General features: G+C 38.6%; 1 protein-coding gene across 6 annotated transcripts in view; it reads right to left on the bottom strand.

Annotated features, from left to right (window-relative positions):
• Positions 1 to 19,098, bottom strand: part of KANSL3 (KAT8 regulatory NSL complex subunit 3) — a 43,417-nt gene extending 24,319 nt beyond the window's left edge. The window contains exons 1-5 of one of the 6 annotated variants that reach the window (XM_027852229.1): positions 19,024 to 19,098; positions 16,950 to 17,217; positions 13,725 to 13,895; positions 5,319 to 5,409; positions 4,863 to 5,048 (exon numbers count right to left, since the gene is read on the bottom strand). In XM_027852229.1, the coding sequence (XP_027708030.1) occupies positions 4,863 to 5,048; positions 5,319 to 5,409; positions 13,725 to 13,895; positions 16,950 to 17,164 (663 nt within the window). In that variant the 5' untranslated portion in view covers positions 17,165 to 17,217; positions 19,024 to 19,098. Of the gene's footprint in view, positions 1 to 4,862; positions 5,049 to 5,318; positions 5,410 to 13,724; positions 13,896 to 16,516; positions 16,655 to 16,949; positions 17,218 to 18,224; positions 18,346 to 18,910; positions 18,965 to 19,023 lie in introns of those variants that run through there. The other 5 variants (XM_027852220.1, XM_027852234.1, XM_027852201.1 and 2 more) reach the window with 5 other exon arrangements.
• Positions 19,099 to 21,226: the final 2,128 nt, after the last annotated feature.

The raw sequence follows: 21,226 nt of genomic DNA, 5'->3' as shown, positions 1-21,226 counted from the left end.
AAAAAAGGGTACCAGGAAGAAGAGGAAAGACCAAAAGACCATGAACCCACTAATATTTTAACTAAACATCCTAAGTATTCTAATATACATACTACCTAACAAAAATAAAGATGGCAGGTAGGTGGCACAGTAGACAGAGTGCCAGGCCTGGATTCAGGAAGACTGAAGTTCTCCAGCCTCAGACATTTACTAGCTGTATCACCCTAGGCAAGTGACTTAACCTTATTTGCCTCAGTTTCCTCATCTGTAAAATGAGCTGGAGAAGGAAATGGCAAACCACTCCAGAATCTTTGCCATGAAAACCCCAAACAGGGTCATGAAAAGTCAGCTACAACTGAAAAACAACAGCACTCAAGAAAAATAAAGACTAAATTCAAAGTATACTCCCTGTGAGTGATAAACAAGGATCTGCCTTTTGAGAACTGGCAGGCAGAAAAGATGGATGTAAATTTGGGCTTTCTCAGACCCCAAAATGAGCTCCCTCTTTGTTACTTAGATTTTAGCAAGCATATGACAAGGCTTCTTCTTTTTAGTCAACGAAATCTTTTGGTTTAGTCTTCCTGAAATTCAAACATGGAAAGCATAAAGGCTGTTCTAGTTACTTCTGATAACCTAGAAAGATGATTAGGGTCTCCCTCAGCTCTCTTGATATGTTCCACAATAAGAAGTCTTTTTTTTCTGATCTAGCCAAAGTTTAATCCATTTTGAAAATCTAGGACTTTTCCAGGAGCAAACAGTATGCAGCCGTCCTTGCATGGCATAGTTTATAATAATAAATGCTAGTGACATAGAACTTTAAAGCTTACTAAATGCTTTATACACATTATCTCATGTGACTTCTCACTTGTTGCCTAGATTACTGCAACAGCTTCCTAACAGGTCTCCGTGCCTTAGCCTCTTTATGCTTCAGTATATCCTCCACGCTGGTGCCAAAGTTATTTTCCTTAAGTACAGATCTGACCATGTTGCTTCCTGACTCCATCAGTAGCTCTCTATTGTCTCTAGAATCAAATATAAACTTCTCTGCTTAGCTCCACAATCTGGCACCATCTCTCTAGCCTTGTTATACACAATCCCCCGTCTCACATGCTTTGATATAGCCAACCTTCTCTTGCTTCCTCACACACTTTCTTTCCCATCTCTGGGCTTTGCACTGGCAGTCTCTTAGGCCTGGAAAGCACTCCCTCTCCACTTCCACAGGAATTCCAGAATTCCTGTCTTGCTTCAGGCACCACCTTCAAGCCTTTCTTGACCCTCTCAACTGCCAGTGCCCTCCCTCTCAAACTATGTATTCAATTATCTTGTATTTATTTGTATGTATTCTCTTTACATTTAATGTGAATAAATTTCTATGTCCTTGTTGTCTCCTGTTAGAATGTAAGCTCTTTGTGACTAGGGATTGCTCCAGTCACTGTATTTATATCCCTATCACTGTGTTGGGTACACACAAGGACTTTAATAACTACCTGCTGACTGAGCTTCAGTTTCCTCATTTGTAAAATAAGAAAGTTGCCCTTAGCCTACGTGAGGTAGATGGTGACAGCCCACAGATGATGCAACTGAGGGTCAGAAAGGTTAAATGACCTGATCATGGTCACAAAGAAAGTAAATGTTAAGATGGCATTTGAACCCAGGTCTTCCTAACTCCAACTTCAGAACTCTTTCCACTACTCTATGCTACCTCTCAATCCTATTTCTTTATAGTCTGTTAGTTCACATAGTCAAAAGACAAAGTGTTTCTCTTGCTTTTGAGAACATTCATCATGTATGCAAGGCTTCTGATTTTTGGAAGCAGGCGACAAAGGAGCTTTTAAGTAAGCATTATAAAGACAGTAAACTTTTAATGAAAAACTAATAATGAGATGATTAAAGCTAAGTGGTTTCACAGACCACAATGCTGATTTACACATTGACTTCTATTTTAAATTTGCCAATCTGATGGAAATGTCTTATTTTCTTCTTCTCTAGTCTGTACAGCAACCTGAAGATCAGAGGAGTGATAAATGACTCTTATCTTCTTAGATACAATCTTGATCATTCCTTTTTCAAACTTTGAAAGAGCAAGGTAGAACTCTAATAAAGTGAATAACTTTAATAAGTGACACTAACCAGCCTTGGGGCAAAGCTGAGTTGGGAGGTCAGTGTCTGTAGATCAGATCACAGAAAAGATGTTTACTGAAGCAGCTGTGAGTAATCTATCCCATCCTATTTCTCTTCCCTACCCACACTAGATCCCAATCTGGACAGCAAACCTTATTTGCTTATCTTTCTGCTAACAACTAAGCTCAAGAAAAACTGAATCAAATACCATCTCTTCTACCCATACATTCCTCAACCTCCACCACTTTTTTTTGCTCTTTTCCTTCAAGACACAATTCAAATATCCTATCTTCCACTTGAAGCCTTTCCTGATCCTGCTAGTGCCCTCTCTCCTAAATTACCTTAACTACATTTTATTTATGTTTATATAGGGTGTCCCCACAGTCTTAATGCAGCTTTAAACTATCAAAGCTTAAAACTGCTCTAAGATTTTCTGGATATCCTGTACTTACTCTGCATATTTTTATTTTGTATATGCTTATAAATATTTATGGTATCCCCGAAGAGAACTTAAACTCCCTGAGAGGAGAAACTGTTCCATTCTTTGGATGTGCATCCCCAGCAACAAGCACAATTTGTGTCACACAGCAGAAGCTTAATAAATAGTTGTTGATTGACGGATAGGATCATACATACCAAGCTGGAAAGGTTTTTGGAAGCCATCTAGTTAAACACATTCATTTTACCAAACAATAATACAGAGGTTAAATGATTTGCCCAAGGTCACATAGGTAGTGACAGGTGCACAATTTGAACTGTGAGGTCTTGATTCCAAAGTCAGAGATACTTAACTTTTAAGAAATTATTTATCCAGCACTATCAACTACCTACAATAGAGCAAAAAAGAATTAAAAAACAAAAAAATAAAATAAAAAAGGGAAAAGGCCTCTAAGGAAATCAAACCACAGGTAACAATCCATAAATTCAAGTTCACATGAATTATTCACAGTAGAGCTCCGAATATTCTTTGTTATCTGCTCTGTCAGGCCATAAAGATTAGAACCAACAACTTAAGAGGATTGAGCAGCTTTGCCCAAAATAAGGATGGTAACACTAAACAGTAAGTTGACAGCTAACAGCCTAACAGTGAAAGAAATAGGAAAAAAAAATACAAAAGGCACTGGCACCAACTACTGAAGGAACAAAAAAGTTTCCAATCCTCAGACAGCCTCCTAACATCAGAGTACACAACAGCGACTGAGATTCATCACTGACAGCTGCATTATCCCCAAAGAGTCAAATGGCCACTTCAAGGTCTTCCATGATCCTTCCAGGCTTTTTTCCTACTCTTTCCCTACATAAACCTGATGTCATAGCCAAAGTGATATATTCATTGTCCACAAGAGTCCTTCCATTTCAATTTCACATCATTCTCCTTGCCCAGACTGCACCTTAGTCACACACAACGCACCACCTCTCTCTCTCAAACTGCTACCTATCCTTTAAGGCCCAATTCAAATGCTACCCTGCCCTGATCACTATATGAAGAAGTCTTCAACCTCTTCATCCAATTCCTTTAGCACCACATACTTGTACTATTTATCAAAAACTGCCTGGTATTGAGCTTATCTGTAAACATGTCTCCTCTATAAAACCATAAACTCCCTGAGGGCAAAGGCCTTATCTTATTTTTGAATTCCCAAGGCCTAGCACAGTCCCCATACATAGTAAATATTTGGAGTGTGTTAAATGAATATATGCATCAAGAAGGCACTGGGTAGAATTTATTATTTACTTTTCAAAGAATGCAAATAGCACAAAATGAAGATTCACAGTTTCATACAGAATCCTATTTTTGTGTTCTACGGTGTATATGGAAATACTTTTCTGTGTTTAAAGTTTAGAATTTTAAAAAAGAAAGCAATAGGGAAAAAATTAAAATAAGCAATAAACTATGTTCAAAAGACAGGGAAATAATTTTGATAAAGGAGAACAACAGACAAAATGCATCTCCCTCCTTTTGGTAGAGAGGTAGAAGACTATTTCAAACACTCTTGAGATTCATTCCCTTTGTCTTAGTTATTTCTTTGTTGCAAAGGAAGTCTCAGTGGGTGGGGTTATAATCTAGAAATGACAAAAGGCATTAAACTTATTTTACATAAATTCTAAAATTACTTTGTCTTTGAAAAATAACTTTGTAAAACTTCAAAATTTTTAAAAATCTATTGAATACAGGGAACTACATTTTAGAAAATATCCATTTTTTTCAAAAGGGGACCCCTTAAAGGGGAACACCAGTTACGTGAAAACTCACTTATAAAGACTAGCTCATTTTCTGATAATGCAGGCTATTACTGTATTTTTTTTTATTATGCTCATATATTGCAGCCTAAGGTCAGAAAGCCCTATTTAACAATATCTGCCTGCCTGGTATTTCTCCCTAGTAAATATTTCATCTCCTCTGAAGGAACCTAATTTTCATCACATTCACCTTACCTCAAGGGTGACAAGTCTGGGTTTTTAAAAGCTGAAAAACACATGACAATTTTCAACACCTACACCTCATTCTAGAGGCAAAAATGACAGAAACAATTAAGTGAAAAGAAAACAGGAAATAAGGAGAGGCACATATAAAGGGAAGGCTTTTTCCCCTCAATTTCTTTCCTACTCTGGACAAAAATCCTTCCTTTTCTCATTTACCTAAAGCTCTCTTTATGACCATTCAAATAGCACAACCGGGCAGAGACTACCCCTAACTCTTTAGTACACAGACCAGTGATCTCTGCTTCCAGTAGTGAAGCAAACCAAATTAGTATCCTTACCTTCCCTTTCAATGTCTGCAATGCATCAAGGTATGCTGCTAACATAGGTAGGCTCAGGGTTTCCACCAATGTTGTATGCAACCACTGGACAAGTTTAATGTCCCAAGTCACACTTGCCAGTGCCTGACGAACTCTCCTTGCACACTTATCCACAGCAATTCGCCGCAGCACGGGTTCATTGCAAGCCTAGAAGACAATACTGTGAGTTACAGATATAAAGAGGTGAAGGGAACCATTAAATTTTATTAACCAACCCTAAGGGCATGGCTCTATAAAGTCTGGATGGGGATGTCACACCTTGTTCATCTCACCCTATAAAAGATAAGAAATGCTCAAAAAGTTTTGAGAACCAAAAAATAATAATGAGGAGCAAGCTTTTTAAAATTCCACCTTAGCTACTGTCAGTAGTAATTGAAAGGTGTTAAAAGTATATAGGGCTCAGCCTATCAAACTTACCCCTTCATTGGCTAGCCGGGCCAGCCGATCAGACTGCAAGGCTTTGAGAATCTTGTTGAATAGTTTGTTCTGGGCAATTGTCCAACCAGTCCTGGAGAAGAAATTGCAAAAAGTTAAAGTCAGATTTCTATGGTCTCTCTACACTCTTTAAAGATGACCTGATAACATAATAACCCGTTTCCACTATAAGACTGTATAATTAGAAATGGCATATAATCCAACAAGCACTTATTAAGCACCTGCTGTGTATAAAGTACTATGCTGGACACTGGGGATGTGAATACAAAAGAAAAAACAGTCCCTACCTTCAAGAAACTTAAAATCTATTGAGGGAATAGAAGATATAAAAGATAAGCATATTCATGATAATTTGAAGAGAAAGGAGAATAAACTAACAAGGGGATCAAGAAAGGAGTACCACAGGATAGGAGAAGCTAATCCTTGAAGGAAGCTAGGGATTTCAAATAGTGGAGGTGAATAGGGAGATCATTCCAGGCATGGAGGAAAGTCTATGCAAAAAGGGACAGGAATAGGAGATGGAATGTTGTGCATGGGGAACAAATAGTAAGTAAGCCTGTTTGGCTGAAATACAGAGTATGACAAGGAGACTAATCTGAAGTAAGTCTGGAAAGATAGGTGGGAAGCAGACTGTGGTGAGCTTCAAACACTAAACAAAGAAATTTTATTTTATTCTACATGTAATAGGGAGCCAGAGGAGTGACATGGTCAATCTTGTGCTTTAGGAATATAGATTTGGCAGCTGTGTAGAGGACATATTTGAAGGAAAAGACCTGAGACAGGAAGAACAGTTGGGAGACTACTGAAATATCAAATGCATTAAGGTGATGAGGGCCTGAAACAAAACAGTGATCAAGTAAGTAGAAAGAAGGGAATAGATTCAGGAGATGTTGTAAAAAACAGTAAGTCTGACTTGGCAACTGACTGGATTGGGGGGCAGGGGGCCGCAAGGCTGAGGAGAGTGAAGAACAAAGGATGACTATGACACTGAACTGAACAATTAGAAGGATGGTGGTGCTCTTGAGAAAAACAGGGAGGTCAGGAGGAAGGGTATGTTTAGATGCTTTAGAGAGAAAGATAATAAGGTCTGATTGGGATCTGCTGAGTTTGTAGACCCTATGGGATAGCCAAGGCATCCAGCAGGGAATTGTGACACTGAATCTCAGAAGACATGTGAGACATGTAACTTTGGAAATTATCTGCCTAGAAACGAAAACTGGAACTGAAGAGGTCACCAAGAAAGAATATAAAAAGAGAAGAATGCCCAAAACAAAGTCTTAGGACACACACATACAACTGGGAGGAGGGAAGGATATGCATGATAATTCAATAAAAAAACAGAGGAGGATTCATACAACTAGGAGAACTAAAAGAGAACATGTCATAAAAACCCAGTGAAGAGAAAGCATCCAGGAAGACGTGGTCAATAGTATCAAATACTACAGAGTGTTCAAGAAAGATGAAAAGATGAGGATCAAAAACAGGCCATCAGATTTAGCAATTAAGAGATTGGAAAAAGTAGTTTCAGTGAAGTGGAGAGGTCAGAAGCCAGGTTTCAAAGGGCTGAACGGTAGGAGAAAAGGAAAAAGAAGCAATGGATGTAAACAGTTTTTTCTATAAAGGCAGAAGAGATATAAAATGATAGCTTAAGGGTGTTTTTTTTTTTAATTGATGAGAGAGATCTGGGCATGTTCATAGGCAGCAAGAAAAAAGCCAATAGTTGGGAAAGATTAAAGATACCAGAAAACAAGAGGATGATTTAAGAAGATAAGCTGATAAGAAACAGGAGGAGAATGGGCTGAGGACACAAGTGGAAGACAAGTAACCCCAGCTGACTCAACCCACAGGAAATCCCATCCCTTTCTCAGCACAAGTTATATGAATAATAATTATGGTAATTATGACTCAAATATATAAAGTATTTTTTAAGGTTTGCAAATCATTTTCCTCATTAACAGCCCAGTGAGGTACATAATGAAGGGATTATAATCCCATTTTATGGAAGGAGAAACAAGACAGAGGATTAAGTGATTCACCCAAGGTTAAATAGCTATTGTCAAGAGTTGAACATCTGTTTGTCTGATTATGATCCTATATCAGTATTCTTTCCACTATGCCAGTCTCTCATTATACACCACAACCTAAGTCAAGAGAAAAGTCATCAACTCTATTTCTGCTTATGCTCATAAAATCAAAGCTAGTCATTTAAGTTAAAGTTATTCTCTTCATTATACCATCAGTGAAAGTGTATTTGCAGCTCCTGATCTCCACAGCAATTAATGCTGTTTCCAAGTAACTGTGTATTTACTTCATATATATACTTTATATTTACTGAGTGTATTTCCTGCCTATACCTATGTTTGCGTATGCTATTTCCCGCAATAAAATTTAAGCTTCTTGATTGCACAGAATGAAGGAAAGAAACAAGCATTTATTAAGCTCCTACTACATGCTAGGCACTATGTTAAGTGCTTTACAAAGATCATCTTATTTAATCCTCACAACAATCCTGTCCTGTAGGTGCTATTATTTTTGATTCTTACAACAACTCTGTGAAGCAGTGTTACTATTATCCCCCATTTTACAGATGAAGAAACTGAGGCAAGATTCAAACTTAGTTCTTTTGGCTCCAAGTTCAACATTTTTTCCACTACATAAACTAGAAGCTTCTAGATATATAGGAACCAATTTTAAAAATAAGAACAAGAGCCATTATCCAAAAGATAAAAGGTCAAAGGATATAAGCAAGCAGTTATCAGAGGGAAAAAAACAAGCTATATGAAAAAACAACTATATGAAAAAAATTAATCCAAATTACAAATAAGGGAAATTCAAATTAAAACAACTCAGGTTCCATCTTATGGTCACCAGGTGGGCAAAGATAACAAAAGAAAAAAGTGACAATTGTTGGAGGTGATGTAGGAGAACAAGAACACCAGTATATTACGGGTGGATCTGTGAATTGGTTCAAGTCATTCTGGAAAGCCATTTGCTTCCTTTCTTTATTTTGTATTCAAGTAGACTGTATTATTTTTATCACTATTTGTGATTTTTTAACCTTTTGATGACCACTCATTTAAGGTTTTTACCAAAGTAGACAAGCATAAAACCATTTTTCAATAGGGGTTTGCTAAAATCTAGAAACTATGAAGCCTGATAACATGTAAAGGAGCTGGCACTAGTTCACTGCTTTGGTAATTAATTCTGTAACCTCATATAGTGAATTGCCTGGGACACTGAGAAGTAAAGTAATATGCCCAGAGTTACATGGCCAATAAGCTAATATGCATCAGAGGCAAGACTTGAACACAGGTCTTCTGTCTAAGGTTATAAGATATGCCATTTTCCTTGAGATAACTCTCACCACTTCACATTTCCGAATTTGGTACAAACTTCCTTTCAAAAACAGAGAACTAGAATCTGATATTTCTTTAAGATGCTACAAAATATAGTTTTCAATTTATCTTACCATTTATTATATGACAGGATGTTTTCCTTATCTGCTTTTCTCATTATTATATTTATTCTGAAACCCAAATTGGTAAGGGATGGAAATGATGCAGACATTGGAGAAGAAAAAAAACCCAAGTACCTAGAAATTACTATCATACTCTGATGACAGCTGAGATCATATTAAAAGCCACAATGCTGACATGCCAAAAACCAAGAAAAGATTTTAAGGTTGTTGCTGGATGCATGCCAAACTGGTTCCAAGAACTAAGATAACTGTTCAATGTTTTGTGTCAGCTCTATGGGAGGTCTAAAAAATTAAAATGGAATAAGAAAAATATGATCTAACCCAAGGATCAAGATAAACAGTGCCTGAGAGATATAATTAAATAAATTTTAAAAGAGGAGACAGAATTTTAACTACAAGTCTGTACGGTAGGATAAGCCTCACTGGGCTTTGCTGATGGTGACTGCGGTGAACTGAACTGGCTTCCCTCCCAAATGTTCCCCACCAATTCGATTTTAAACAGGGAAATAATGTCTCTTCTTGATTTCTCAGACCAGACACCAAGACTAGGAGCATATCTTCCCTCAAGCTTTGAGTAAGCCCAGATGAGACATTCGGGGGGGAGAGGGGAGGAGGGAGTATTCATTGTTTATGCTGACCTCTGCCCTATGCCAATTCCCACACTCTCAGTCCTGGAGATGCTTTAAATTAGTGAGTATGGCAATGCATCCTTTGGTATCACATCACTCAGTTTATTTTATGTGAAAATACCTAAAAGACTTAAAATCCTAGGAGACACAGACACTGTCATGGTCAATTAATTCTCTCTTCCTTAGGAAATTTTAAAATACCTATGCTTGAACATTTACAAAATTATAAGTCTCCTGGAATCTATTAAATCCCTTTGCTTAAAAAAAAAAAAAAAAAAAAAAAAAAGGGGGGGGGGGCGGGGTGGATATCTCAAGGATTCAATCACCCAATATGAGATGTTTCTATTTTATTCAGCCTTATAAATATAAAGGCACACTCATAGCTAGAACATATGCTTCTCACACACACCCAATTCTTAAGGAATTTCAAAATTAAAATGAGGTATGCAAAATCTTAAGAAACAATGTTCAGTATATATTCTGACTTTGTTACTATGACTTATATTCAAGTAAATATAGAGGTTCAACTAGTAAACCTATTAAAGTGTCATGTGATTATTTCTTAATTTATCTTGCCTTTCTGATGTTTCTATAGCTCCTGTGCTCTTCTTTAGCTATAAGATGAATTATAATTAAAGGCAATGAGGTGGCACAGTGAATAGAGCACTGGGCCTAGAGTAAGGAAGACTCAAGTTCAAATCCAGCCTCCGATACTGACTAGCTATGTAACTCTGGAATAGTCATTTAAACACTGTCTAACTCAGTTTCCATAACTGTAAAAAATATTGCTAAAAACAGCACCTATCTCATAGGATTGCTGTGAAGATTAAATGAGATAACTGGAAAGTTCTTAGGTAGGGAAGTGTCTGGTAGATAGCGGGCACTTAATAAATCCTTATTCCTTGCACCCTTACATGTAGTTTAATACTGTAATAACTATGTTTTGGTCCAGTTCTAACAATGAAATGCCACTGAGGGTACTCTATTAACAACTCTGGTCAACATGTATTCCCCTGAATAAGCTCCAAATATATGGAACTGAATTATCTCATCAAGCAGAAACATTTAAATTTTAGCTGAAGAACAGCAAGTGCTTGAGGATGGACAATCACGTAACAAAAATGTTCCTTGTGAAATGGAACCTTTCCTTGTCTATTTAGAAGGAACAAATTAACAACTTGCTGAATTGTGTAAACATTGTATTGAAGGACTGAGACAGTCTACAACAAGACAGCTTGCTCACAAACCATTTTGAGTATTTACTGAATGATGAATACAATAAAGCACTGTTGATGGAACTGTGAGTTGGTCCAGCCATTCTGGTAAGCTATTTGGAACTATGACCAAAAGGTCACTAAATTGTGCCTTTGACCTAGTGACACCACTACGAGGCCTATTCTCCAAACACATCAAAGAAAGAGAAAAAGGACCCATATGTACAAGAATATTTATAGCAGTTATTTTTGTAGAGGCAAAGAACTGAAACTAAGGGGATATGCAGCAATTAGGAAATGACTGAACAAATTATGGTATATGAATATAATGGAAGAATGAAAGCAATGGTTTCAGAGAAATCTAGGAAGATCTATATGAACTGATGCAGAGAGAAGCAAGCATAATCAGAACAATTTATACAATGACACTACTGTAAAGACAACTTTAAAAGATCTAAGAACTCTGATGCAATACCCAATCAAGTCTGCCGAGGACCTATAATGAAGCATGTTACCCACCTCCTGACTGAGACAGGACAGATTCAAGGTGCAAAAAGAGACATATATTTTAGGATATGGCCACTGGGTGGATTTGATTTGCTTGACTGGTTATTGATTACAAGTGTTCTTTAGAAGGAACATTTCTAAGTATTTGAGTTTTTTTCTTCTCCAATATCTATATTCCAACTCTTTTTTCCTCTATATTTATTTAGGGAGAAAGGGGTAGTGGGAAGAAGCAATAGTGATGACAAAAAAAAGTGGTCTATTAAAGCATTTTTTTAAATGCACAAAAGAAAACAGAAGTTCAAAAGGAAATACAACCACTGCTCAAGGAAGAAGGAAAAGCAAGCTAACATGTAGGAAAAAAAACTAAAATGAAATGGAGTTAAATTTACATTCAAGTAACTTTCATGCAAGTCTTATGTTAGTGTTCAAAAAGTTAACTTCACAAGAATTTGATGGAGGAAAGACAGCTAGCCAACAGTTTATTGAAAAAAAATCTATACATTTTAGTAGACTACAAGCTCAATATGAGTCCAAAATGTGCCATAGCAATTCCATGTAATCTAATATAACATTAGGCTGCAACAAGAAGCATGATGACCAGAACCAAGAAGGCATTAGAACCACTGTATTCTGACCCGCTCAGACCATATATGGAATATTTTTTAGTTTGAGGCACCACATTTTAGGAAAAACTTTGATAAACTGGTAAGCATTCAAAGTATTGGGAAGTGCCCTGAGTCCATGGCATATGAGAATTAGAAGAAAGAACTAAGAATGTTTAGTTTGGAGAGGACAAGATTGGGGAAGGGAAGAAAGGGAGGAGAATAAATATTCATTCAACAAATATTTATTAAGTATCCACTACATGCCAGGCACTCTGCTAGGAAATGAGAATACAAAGACAAAAACAAATTAGTGCCTCAAGAAGTTTTTATTCTATGCAGATCAAAGCATACTATTTGCTATTTTTTTTCTTCTGTTTTGTTGTTTCTTCTTGCTGGTGGTTCCTCCTATTGGTTCTAATTCTTCCTTATAACATCACTAATGTGAAAATATGTTTAATAGGAATGTATATGTATAGGCTATATCAGATTGAGAGCCGTTATGGGGAGGGAGGTGAAGGAGAGGGAGAAAAATTTTAAACTCAAATGCTTGTGGAAATGACTGTTGATAAATCAAAATAAATTAATTAACAAATTTTTTTTAAAAGGTTTTCATTCTAGTGAGGGAAAAAACATGCATATATACATACATGCTTATATGTATACCTATGTGTGTATATACGTAAGCATGTGTATATTTATAATACTTTTGAATTCTTATACACACATAGATAAATAGAATGATTGATATACACAAAATTAATTACTAAATTAATTAAATACTAAATTTCAAGGTGGAGGTACTAGCTACTGGGGAATGAAGAAGGGCCTCATTTAGGATGCCACTTGAGTTGGACTTTGAGGAATTGGGGGAGGGCATTCTAAGCATGGCAAACAAACAGCCTAAAGGCACAGAGGCAGGAGACAGAATGTTCACATGTGGGGAACAGCAAGTAGACTAGTTTGGTTAGAACATAGAATTCACGAAGGTAAGTAACATGTATTAAGTTTGGAAAGGGAGGCTGAAGTCAGATGGTGAAGTCCTTTAAGTGCCAAACAGAGGAGTTTGTATTTGATACTGGAGGTCTTGGAAGAAAGAGTATTCCCCCTCATTGCAGGTTTTTCAAGCAAAAACTAGATAATCCCTAGTCAGATTATGCTGTAGGGGATATTCTGTTCATTTAGGGTTAGATTAGAATCTAGTCACTAGAGGATCTATAAGGTCCCTTCCAACTTTGAGATTCTGAAAAAGTTTACAGACTGCTTTCCTTAGTACAGTCTAAAATACTCTAAGGGCCAACACACTTCCCAGACTTAATGACGAAGCTCTGCTTTGTATGGCTGTGGGATTCCCTTCATTTGTTCACCACCTAGACTTCTAAATGATGGTAAATTCTTAATCTTACATATTTACATGCAAATTTAATGTTTTATTATTCTACAATCTGTATGTCTTCTAAATGTTTATCTGAATTGGTATATTTACCTTAATAGCAGTTTATATAATGTTTTGCCATTTGCAGAGTATTTTATATAGTTTATCTCATTTGATCTCATAATTCAGTGAGGTGAGCAGTACAATTATCCCCATTTTAAGGGTATTAAAGCTTTACATACATTATCTCATTTGATCCTCACACCTTGTGAGGTAAACACTACTTCTATTTTTACAGATGAAGAAACTAAGGCTCAGAGAAACTAAACGACTTGCCTGAGGACAGAGTTGATGGCCAAACTTAGAACTACACCCAAATCTTACGACTCCAAGTATTCTGTCTGCCATATCATATCCCTAGGACAATGTCTGCCTAACTCAACCTGAACTACATAGCACTATTTGCAAACAAGCTTTCAATTTACGTTTTAGAATGCAAGGATGAGATGATAATAAAAATGAAAACTAATTCAGAAACTGTGACCATCATCCCATGGGATTCAATGTTCCTGAGGAGGCCTACCTGTTGACATGCTCCTCCCAGTCCTCAGGTGGGGGTGGAGCATCTGCATCAGTCCGGGCAAAGATGACATGGCGTTCACACTCATTCATCACACTTCGTGCCTTCTGGTTGTCATAGAGTGGCACCGGGGTAGATGTGACAGTTTCCACATCAATAGGGATGTCTGCCTCACTACAAATAAACAAAGTATAATCAGACCACAACTATTTTGCTTAATTTGTACATATGCTCAATTTTCATTCAACTGTCTATATATTTCTTTCATACAGTCAGTTCTCAATCACCCAACTGCATGTCATCCACATAAAATTTCTTATTCAGAAGAGTTTCAATTCATGCCACTGCCCTGATGGTATGCGCACAAGGAATAGACTAATTTTAATACTGTCCAAAGCAAAACAATTAGAAAGGTAAATATACTACAAAAGTCACAAATATTATTCAAGTGTAAATATGAATATTTTAACTTCTGGTTTTTTAATGAATGAGAAGTGCTCCCTTTCAGGGCCATAAATAGTAGATAAATATTTAGGAGCTCCCTTAATCTCAGGAAACTCCCTGTGACAGGAGCAATGTCTTAGCCCACTCTCCCTGTCCCCCCAAGCAAGTCAGGCTAGTTTTTCCTAAAAAGGTACTGAAACATTCCTAGAGACTGTTTCAGGAGACTAAGAATGCAGACTTCAGACATCATGTCCTCAATGCCTGAATACAAAGCAGTCAGGAGGAGTTGCGAGGGACTCTCAGATGCCTGAATGGGGACACAAGAGAGCTTTCCCTAGGCTGAATCAAGAGGAGGTGTTCTCAATGCCTAGTCTTGTTGAATGTCCTTCTCCTGCTATGGCTAAGCAAATCTACTTTTGCTAACTGTTGAAGAGGCCTGGTGAGTGTCCTATTTTGTTCCGATATCTAACTTAAAATTAACAAGGGATTGGCCTGAGTTAGGCCAGCCCATAACATCCCCCCATCTCAAATTTCATTGAAACTAAAATAAAAATAAAGTAAAATCAGCTATGATCCAACTAACTATAATATGCCAGAAGTAATGGTGTCATAACAGAAGAGTGGTGATCTTCAGGACTCTAGAAAAGCAAAGTCAAACAGTAAGATCTGTCATGTGTATCAAGCACTGGCTAAGGAAAAGAGACAACAAACTTTGCAAACATGAGTATTCTGGTTACCAAAAAAATGTGGATTCTATAGTGAATGAGGAATAATTCTGGCTCTACAACCTTCAAAATTATCCAATTCCCTTTGCTCTGATTCCTTTGTTTTTCACAAATACTTTGACACAAAGAAGCTGGGGGGCGGGGAGGGAGGAGGTTGTCCCTGGATTATTATGAATTATTATTATGAATTATTATTATTAGGACAATTATGCAAGCCCCTGAAAGAGTAGAGCCACTATAGTAAAAAAAAAAAAAATTGACATTCTGATGCCTTAAACAGTACTTTGTTGAAACTGCCAGAGCCTGATCTCTCCTGCAAGGACTGGTAAAACTGATTTCCTGAACATGCAAAGCTGAGCATCAGACATTAGACCTGTGGCAGACACCAGAACAAACAGTCAACTAGTTGATTTTTCTCCCTATTCTGTTCCTCTATATCATTCTAACTCTAACCCTCATTTTCAAGCTATCTACTGATTTTGCTCTCCTTTGGAACTTATTTCCCCCAACCCCAAAATCAAGTATCAATACTGTTTTCCACAATTATATCTCTCCTGAGTGGATACAGATTCTGACAGAAACATATGTACTTTATGAAGGTATTAAGATATAAATCCTTCACTAAGGCCAAGGGGGTCCAAGTCTTTCCAATTCTTAACACGTGCTCAGGATATATTCATTTTGTACTATTAGCAATGGTGGATTATGGTCTGTTAATTTCTCATAATGATTCTAAATAATTACTGAAGTATAACTGGTACTTAAGTATAAAAGCAATTTAATCAATTCCATCCTATAAAAATTTAATTACAAGTACTAGCCATCAATTAATTTTGATAAAGTCAATGAGGAAACTGGCTTTTAACAGGCTGAACTATTTTTGAGAACTATGGCATATACTAAGTCAGACCACATCTGAATTCTGACTCCAGGTTTACCTCTCTGATGGTGGTTCAAAAGATTTATTTTCAGAAATTTCATGAAAAAGAATAAACTTTCATGGAAGAGACTGGCCACATAACCAGAAATGTCATTAGTTAAGTTCTAATGAGCTGCTAGGATTAAAGATTTAGAGGTTGAAGGAACCTCAGAGATCATCTAATCCAACCCTGACATTTGATATCTGAGGCCCAGAGAAGTTAAGTACCTTGCCCAATGTCAAACAGGTAGTAAATGACAGGGTGGGGAGGTAAATCCAGGTTTTGTGATTCCAAATCCAGAACTCTTTATTAGTTCTCATATGTTAGGCAATTTATTTAAGTATTTTTTGCTAAAACTCTCAAGCAGTCATATGTACCAAAATATTCATAGTACATTTTTTGTGACAGCAAAAATATATAAGTAAACAAAAAAAATGAGGTGCACAGTGAATGTCTACTAATTGAGAAATGGCTGCATGAATTATGGTATTCGAATGCAATGGATTATTAATAGCACCAGAAACAACAAAAAGGAGAAAGATGGATAGATTTCTGTGACCTGATACAGAGTAAAGTAAGTAGAACCAGGAAAACAATATACACAATGACAACTATAATGTAAATAAAAAGGACGCTAAACGGAAGCCAAATGCTGAGAAACTGCAATGACCAATCTTGGTCCCAGAGAACAGATGATGAAACACACCTCCCTCCTTTTGGTAGAGAGTTGGGGACTACAGGTGCAGAACGTCAGATGTGGCCACTGTTTCGGTTGGTTTTTGCTTAACTATTTTTCTTTATTACAAGTGAGGTTCAATGGAGGTGGGGGTATATCCAGTAATGACTGTGATGTAAAAACAAAAGGCATCAATAAAACTTTTTTTTTAAACGACAGAATTCTAAATATAAAAATCTCAGGCAGGCTGAATCAGCCAGGCCACATTTTGTCATACGTTGGACACCCAGGCCTTAATCTGATGTGCTAGACATCATAGAATTGTCTCAAATCCCTGAAACCCCCAAGCCAGTCTCCTTCAGAATGCCCAGAAACACCCTCCCCATACCCCATCACCCAACAACCATGGTACCTGGTGTTGGGGCACTCTCAGCACCCTAATGGAGGAGGACCACAAACTCACATGGTACTGTCCTGGTGACGCCTGGGAGTGACAAAGAGCATGCGGGTTGGACGGGCACTGCTGGCATCTGGGTGAGCACTCCATGGCTTGGCATAGCTATGATCCAAAAACACCAGGTCCAGTTCCCGTTCATGTACTGAAAGCTGGAAAAGCAGAGAGGTGCCCATTCGCCGAGCTGAAGTCTGGAAGTCTCGCTCACCACCACGGTGTGACATTTCTATAGAAGCGAGACAGTCTCTCAGAGCCTGGCAGTCAGCATGCCGTCGGTCTGCAGCAAGAAGAGATCAAATTGCAATAGGGATAGAGCAAAATTCAATTCCAGTATTATGAATTTCTGACTCAAACAATCTTGTCCTTTTCTCAGAAAAACGTTAGCACTTATATTCTGTATTTCACAACTGAGTACTTATTTACTATCTTGCGTTGTTTTCTAATTATTTATGTATAGTATGTGTGTGTGTGTGTATATACACACACATATATATCTTGAAAAAAGCCAACATTATACAGCAGAAAGATAACTGGATTTAAAGAATCAAAAAGGGGCAGCTAAGTGGCACAGTGGATAGAGCTCGGGCCTTAGAGTCAGGAAGATCTGAGGTCAAATGTGGCCTCAGACAAATAACACTCACTAGCTGCGTGACTCTGGGCAAGTCGCTCAACCCCAATTGCCTCACCAAAAAAAAAAAAACCAAAACAAAAAAACCTTAATTATGGGGCAGCTAGGTGGACAGAGCACCAGCCCTGAAGTCAGGAGGACCTGAGTTCAAATCCAGCCTGAGACCAAACACTTGACACTTACTAGCTGTGTCACCCTGGGCAAGTCACTTAGCCCCATCTGCCTAAAAAAAAAAAAGAATCAAAAGGCCTGTGCCCAAGTTCCAGTTTTGCCATTTATCACCTATTCAACCCTGGGCAAGCCACTTTCCCCTTTGAAGTTTCTCGGTCAATAACATGGGGATAAAAACAATTGTGCTACTTTCCTCACATGGTCATTTTCAGGAACAAATAAGATACTGCACATAATGCACTTTGCAAAATGTAAAGCACCTATACATGCCAGCTATTGCTTAAGAGATCATAAAGAACTCTTAAAAGTGGATAATCTTTCAGGCTTTAAAAGGCCAGGGCTGATTTTCCTTGTAAATCTCACCTCCACCCACCACCCTTAAACAGCCAGGGGCTTACAACCAGTGCCATCCCCACCCAGGTCCTTTAATTCCCAACCACCATCTCTGAATGTCCAGTTTATCATCCCACCCCCTCCAAAGTCACCAGAGGAATCCTCAAGACAACTCTTCCACGCAGAGGCCCCATCTTTAACGCCCTTCAGACCCTGGGGGAGCTCATAGAACATCACAGACTTGGGCCGGGAAGGGAACTGAGATCACCATCACTCTTCCAGGAAACATAGGCAAAAACTGGGCAAATGACTTGCTCAAGGTCAAACAGGAGCCTGGCAGAGTGGAAACCTCGCTGAATTGGGAGTCGGAGGCCGTGGATTAAAACCTTAAGTTTTGCTACTTCCTACCCTCAGTGACCTTTAGGAATTCACTTCACCTATCTGGGTCTCAGTTTGCTCATCCATAAAAAATTAGAAGCTTGGACTACATGACCTCGAGGGTTTAAATCAACGCGCTCCCAAGCGGCAGCGCTGACATTTGAACCCAGGACCGAGGGTTCTTACAACACCGCGCTGGCCACCTAAGAAGATCAGAACCAGAGATCTACGGTCTCCTTCCCTTTTATTCCCCCTCCCCCACCCAGTCCCACTCCCATCCCCCGCCCCAGGACAGCGCGCTCCAGCTACCCCCTCCCCCACGTGTCTGCCTCGGCCAGCCCCTCCCCCTCGCGTCCTTCCGCCTCCCCTCCCCCACTTTCCCCGGCGCCTCCTTCCCCGCCTCCTCTCCACCCTGCGCAGGCCACCGCCCAGAGCCAGGACCCCTGTCCCCCGAGGATACCTCCCAGAGGCGCTACCTGAGCCGGTCCCCGGCGCCCCCCAGGCCCCAGGGCCCGGCCCCCAGCGTCGTCCCCGCCCCCTCGACGGTTCCGAGGCCCAGGCCCGGACTCTCACCCGAAGGCGCGCCGGGGCCCAGCGGCGCAACGCCCGGGCCCCGTCGCCGTACGCATGCGCGCCACCGCCCTTGCCTGCCGCTGGAGCAAGCTACAAAACTCGGAACTGGATAAGAACCAAGAAGCGAGAACTGTGCGGCCATCTGGAAAACCCGGAGAACTGATCCTTGTGTTTTCGGAGCGGAACAGCGCGGGGATGCTCCGGCATCCTTTAGAGGGAGGCAGTTCCCGGGAAAGGCTAAAGCGCAGATGGAACGTGTTTTACTCAGGATTTTCTACATAGACTGATATAGAGTGAAATAGCCAAAGCTAAGAATAGATACAATAACTACAACAATGTAAACACAAAGCACAATTGCACCCACACATACACTTACTCAAAAGTGAGTATAACAAAATTCCAAAGGTCAAGCAGGAGATGTGAGATAGAAGACACCCCCTTCGTGGAGGTGGGAGGTGGGAGGTCCACAGGCACTACATGTTGCACATATTTGGGGATTTTTTTTTTAATGTATCTGATATTTTTCCTCTTTAAAAAATACTGCTTGAACTGGGAAATAAGATATACAGGCAATGGGGTGTAAAAATCTATCCTGCCCTACAGGAAAATAAGTGAAGAGACTAAGGGTATAAGAGAAGGAGGGGGAGATAGGAGGGAGGGCAGACTAGGGGAAGGAATATTCAGAATGCAAACCGTCTTGGGGTGGGGGGAGGTAAGAGATGGGGAGAAAATTTGGAACTCAAAATCTTGTGGAAGTGAATGTTGAAAAATAAAAATTAATTAATTTTAAAAAAGAAAAAAGAATTTTTTAAATCACCAAAAAAAAAAAGAAGAGAAATTCATAGCGAAGAAACTTTGAGAGGTCATGTATTTCATTTTTTGTTTTTAGTCAGGGTTTATCTCTCATTCATTACAAATAGGAAGTGCTTTAAAAAAAATTCTGTGCCCAAACATCAGAAAAGGAGCATTTTCATGCACAGATCACAGCAAAAAAAGAGGATTCTATATGAAACTGCGAATAAGTAGGTGCCTTTAAATTAAAGCAGGCGTTCTTAACCTGGTTGTTTTTTAAATATTTTGATAACTGTCTCCTTTGTAACCCTATGTGTTGTTTTATACATTAAAAGACATTATTCTTTTTTTAAAAAAAGTTAAATTAAATTAATTTAATTTAAAATTTAATATTTTTTAAAAGCAAACTGTATAATAATAAATTTTCACATTTTCATACATAAAAAAATACTGCTTGTAGGATGGGATAGCTCTCTGGCAGGGAGAGAGGGTCGGATACTGGGGATAACATGATGATGTGTAAAAAACAGACGACATCAATAAAAACTTTTTTTTTTAAAGTACAGATTTTGAGACTCAAAGGGATCAGGAGTTGTTTTTTGTTTATTTGTTTGTTTGTTTTTGTTTATTTGTTTGTTTGTTTTTCGTTTTGGCCAGATCCGTGTAGGGAACTCAGATATTCTGTAACAATGCAGCTCTGTACTATACTGCAACTCATTAGAGTTCACATTTATATAGCACTTTAAGGTTTGCAAAGTGCCTAACAAATATCTCATTTTACCCTCCCAAGAACGCTGAGAGGTAGGTGCTGTTACCATCCTCATTTTAGAGGAGGAAAATGAGGAAAACAAGTTAAGTACCTTGCCAGGGGTCACTCAGGTACTAAGAGTCTTAGCTTAGATCTAAACTCAGATCTCTCATTTCAGATCCAGTACTCTATCCACTGAGCTTTGGATGCAAAATCAACCAGTCATTTATTAAATACCTACTATGTGCAAAGAAACAGTGTAGAATGTTGGATAGACTGGAGCCAGGAAGTTGGGTTCAAGTCCTGTCTGTGACTCACTTTGGCTATGTGACCCATGGGAAAGTCATTTCTCCGTGCCCTGGAAAGTGCTGTCATTCTTTGGTAAAAAGGAGTTTCCTTATCTAAGAATTCTCTATATACCAAGGAAACCTCAGGTCCAGGTCCTTTCTCTGTCTCCTACTATGTGCTTGGCAGTGTATTAGGCCTTGGGAATAGATAAGGGGAAACAGCCCCAGTCCTGAAGGGACTTATATTCTAATAGGGAGGAAAAAAGCATTTAAGTGTTTTACTCCCTGCCCTGTCTTACATTACAGCTTACTTCTAAAAAGGGAGGCAACTTAAATGAATAAAAAGTACTTATTAAATGTTTCCTGTGGCCAAGCA

This window comes from Vombatus ursinus, unplaced genomic scaffold, assembly GCF_900497805.2.
Source record: "Vombatus ursinus unplaced genomic scaffold, bare-nosed wombat genome assembly UNPS02000580.1, whole genome shotgun sequence".
NCBI classification, from domain to species: domain Eukaryota; kingdom Metazoa; phylum Chordata; class Mammalia; order Diprotodontia; family Vombatidae; genus Vombatus; species Vombatus ursinus.
The sequence above is the reverse complement of the archived record's forward strand: the minus strand, read 5'-3'. Positions and strand labels throughout refer to the sequence as shown.